The sequence below is a fragment of the Otolemur garnettii genome, unplaced genomic scaffold (assembly GCF_000181295.1).
Source record: "Otolemur garnettii isolate 467f Iridium unplaced genomic scaffold, OtoGar3 scaffold00020, whole genome shotgun sequence".
Lineage (NCBI taxonomy): Eukaryota > Metazoa > Chordata > Mammalia > Primates > Galagidae > Otolemur > Otolemur garnettii.
In genome coordinates, this window is record NW_003852415.1 from 1,400,972 (window position 1) to 1,404,449 (window position 3,478).

Consider the following 3,478-nt stretch of genomic DNA (forward strand, 5'->3'; position numbering starts at 1 on the left):
GCCACTTACACTCAGGCTGCTGGCCTGGGCCAGCTAAACAGCAATGTCAACTGCAACAAAAATATAGCCAGGTGTTGTGGCGGGCGCCTGTAGTGCCAGCTATTTGGAAGGCTGAGGCAAAAGAATCTCTTGAGCCCAAGAGTTTGAGGTTGCTGTGATCTGTGACAGCACAGCACACTACCCTGGGTGACATAGTGAGACTCTGTCTCAAAAAAAAAAGAAAAAGAAAAAGAAAAAAGAATAGCTTTGTCCTATATTGGTATTTTCTTAACAAAGTTGAAAATGCCTATGTTAATAAAAAGTTTACCTTTGTGTAATAGCCATTTGTCTTAAACTCCAGTCTGTAGTGGCTTCCAGTTAAATAATGTTCCTTACATACTAGCCAACTCCCATTTTGTTACTCAAAAAACCAATAGGTGAGTAAATACCTAAGTAATGTATATTATTGGCTCTCTAGAGTCTAAAATAGCTGTCAATGAAGAAAAAATAAATGGCTCAGTGCCTATAGCACAGTGATTTGCTTTTCTGGATATTTTGTATAAATGGAATCATACAATATGTAGTCTTTTGCATCTTTCTTCTCAGCATGTTTTCAAGGTTCATCCACCTTGAGGCATGAATCAGTACTTCATTTCTTTTTATTGCTGAATAATAAGCCATTGTGTGGCTATACCATATTTTGTTTAACCATTCGCTAGTTGATAATTTGGGTTGTTGAATAATGCTGCTGTGAATATTTGTATGCAAGTGTTTGGGTAGACATGTGTTTTATTTTTCTTGGGTATAGATACCTCAGAATGAATTGCTGAGTCATAAGTCAAATTTATATTTGACTTTTTGAGAAATTGCCAAGCTGATTTTCAGAGTAGTGGCACTACTATTTTACATTCTCACTAACAATCTAAAGGGTTCTTCTTACTCCATATCCTTGCTGCCATTTGTTTTTGTCTGTCTTATTAATTACAGCCATTCTACTGGGTATGAAAATTATCTCATTGTGATTTTAATCTGCATTTCTCTAATGACTGATGATGTTGAGTGTCTTTTCATATGCTTGTTGGCTTTTTCATATATCTTCTTCAGAGAAGTATCTATTCACATCTTTTGCCCATTTATATATATGTACATATATTTTGATTATTTGTCTAATATTGAGTTATGAGTGTTGTATATTCTGAATTCAAGTCCTTTGTCAGATAGGAGATTTGCATATATTTCCTTCTGTGTGGCTTGTCTTCATTTTTCTGAAGGTATCTCTTAAAACATGAAGTTTTGAATTTTGAATGAGTTCAATTTATTAATTTTTTAACGTGAATCAAGAACCACATTTTACCGCTGATGTATGAAAACATGGTATTGTGCTCATCCACTAAGCCATTTGCTCTGTTCTCTAGCCTCCAGGGACCTATAGACCACCCCCTCCTATGGGTAAACCACCAGGTTCCATTGTAAGACCCTCTGCTCCACCAAGATCATCTGTTCCTGTGACCAGGCCGCCTGTCCCAATACCACCTCCTCCACCCCCTCCTCCTCCACCTCCTCCTCCTCCAGTGATAAAGCCACAGGCTTCAGCTGTGGAACAGGAACGGTGGGATGAAGATTCTTTCTATGGGCTCTGGGATACAAACGATGAACAAGGACTGAATTCAGAATTTAAGTCAGAAACTGCAGCAATTCCACCTGCTCCAGTATTACCACCCCCACCTGTTCACTCTTCTATTCCTCCTCCTGGCCCATTGCCTATGGGTATGCCACCCATGTCCAAACCACCACCAGTGCAGCAGACTGTTGATTATGGCCATGGCCGAGGTGAGTAATAGTGGTGAACTTGTATTTGAGATACCACAGGAATCATTAGCTTCAGTTTGGCTTTATTAAGTTTTACTATTACAGTGTTTTATCCCTGGTTTTGTTTACTAGATATATCCACTAATAAAGTTGAACAGATACCCTACGGAGAAAGAATAACTCTCCGCCCAGACCCACTACCTGAAAGATCAACTTTTGAGACAGGTAGGATTCCCAGGGAAATCAGTATTTTTAAACATTTTAGGGCCTAATTGTTACATGATTTTCCTTTTGGTGAGATTATCTGAGTGCGCCTCCCTTTTTTATAGCTAGAAGATTCTTGAGTTGAATTTAGGGCAGCAGTTTATACTAGTTCTAAAGTTAGATTTATACTTTTCTACTCTAAGAAAAACAGATATATAATTTTTATTTTATACTGATTGTTTTTATAGAGCATCCAGGCCAGCGTGATCGCTATGATAGAGACAGAGACCGTGAGCCTTATTTTGATCGTCAAAGTAATATTATAGCAGATCATCGAGATTTTAAAAGGGATCGTGAGACACACAGAGATCGAGACCGGGATCGTGGTATTATTGACTATGACCGAGATCGATTTGACAGAGAACGCCGACCCCGAGATGATAGGTATGGTATGAAAAATATCTTTGGTGTGCAAATTACCAGATGTTATACTTAATTTTAGTAAAAGTGTTTCTAAGGGAAATTTAGTAAATGACATACTCTTCTCATGCAGGTGTGCACATAATTTGGAAAGGGAAGAGCAATTTTGGACCAATTTTCAGGAATGTAGGTGCTTGAGTTGCTAGCTTGAATTCTGAAGAATTAAATGGGAAATGGAGATAGTCAGAAAGGAATGGAAATGGTGTTATCTGTAAAGGTGCAATCGTTACTCAGTTACTGAACAAATATGATAATTTATTTTTGCAGTTCGTGAGGTTTTTAGATGTGTGAGTGTAAGGTATAGCGAAATGAAAATATAATACAATACCAAAATGTAAATGTTGACTATGTAGATCAACTGCCCATGGATAAAATCACACAGATAATGGTATTGCCTTATAAAGCAGAGACTGCCAATTATTTTTCATTTGCCAAAATACTTCCTGTTATCATCTAGGGCTCAGTCATATCGAGACAAAAAAGACCATTCCTCATCCAGAAGAGGGGGGTTTGATAGGCCATCTTATGACCGGAAGTCTGACCGACCAGCCTACGAAGGGCCATCCATGTTTGGAGGTAGCGTGATTATCTTATTATATATAAGGATGTTGAGAATGTAAACAGTGGGAGGTGCTTTCCATTGTAGCTGTGGATTTAAGCTTTCAGAGTAAAAAGTATTCACAGCTTTCTTAGAGATAGCATTGTCATCAAAAGTAGCAATATGATTAATGACTTTTAATCTGTTTGTGTCTTTGAATGTAAACTACATCTCCTACAGATAACCTATAGGTGGATCATGTGTTTCAGTGCAGTAAAATTGAGCAGAATTTCTCCACTTTTCTGCAACAAATCTATAATAATATCAGATTCAAGGCATTTTACCACATAATATCATAAACCACCTGCATTATAGAATCTTTAAGAAGTTATACCTAAACTGCTTAGCATAAAATAGGTTAAAAACTTTAAAAAATAATTCATGAGGCTCAGCACCCATGGCTCAAGC

The 3,478-nt window shown here is 37.5% G+C and overlaps 1 protein-coding gene across 2 annotated transcripts in view; it reads left to right on the forward strand.

Moving 5' to 3' along the window:
- The window catches only part of YLPM1 (YLP motif containing 1), a 78,593-nt gene that overhangs the window by 50,568 nt on the left and 24,547 nt on the right, over positions 1–3,478 (forward strand). For both annotated transcript variants that reach the window (XM_003786914.2, XM_023511529.1), the window contains exons 7-10: positions 1,395–1,809; positions 1,921–2,013; positions 2,241–2,436; positions 2,930–3,048. In XM_003786914.2, the coding sequence (XP_003786962.1) occupies positions 1,395–1,809; positions 1,921–2,013; positions 2,241–2,436; positions 2,930–3,048 (823 nt within the window). The remainder of the gene's footprint in view (positions 1–1,394; positions 1,810–1,920; positions 2,014–2,240; positions 2,437–2,929; positions 3,049–3,478) is intronic.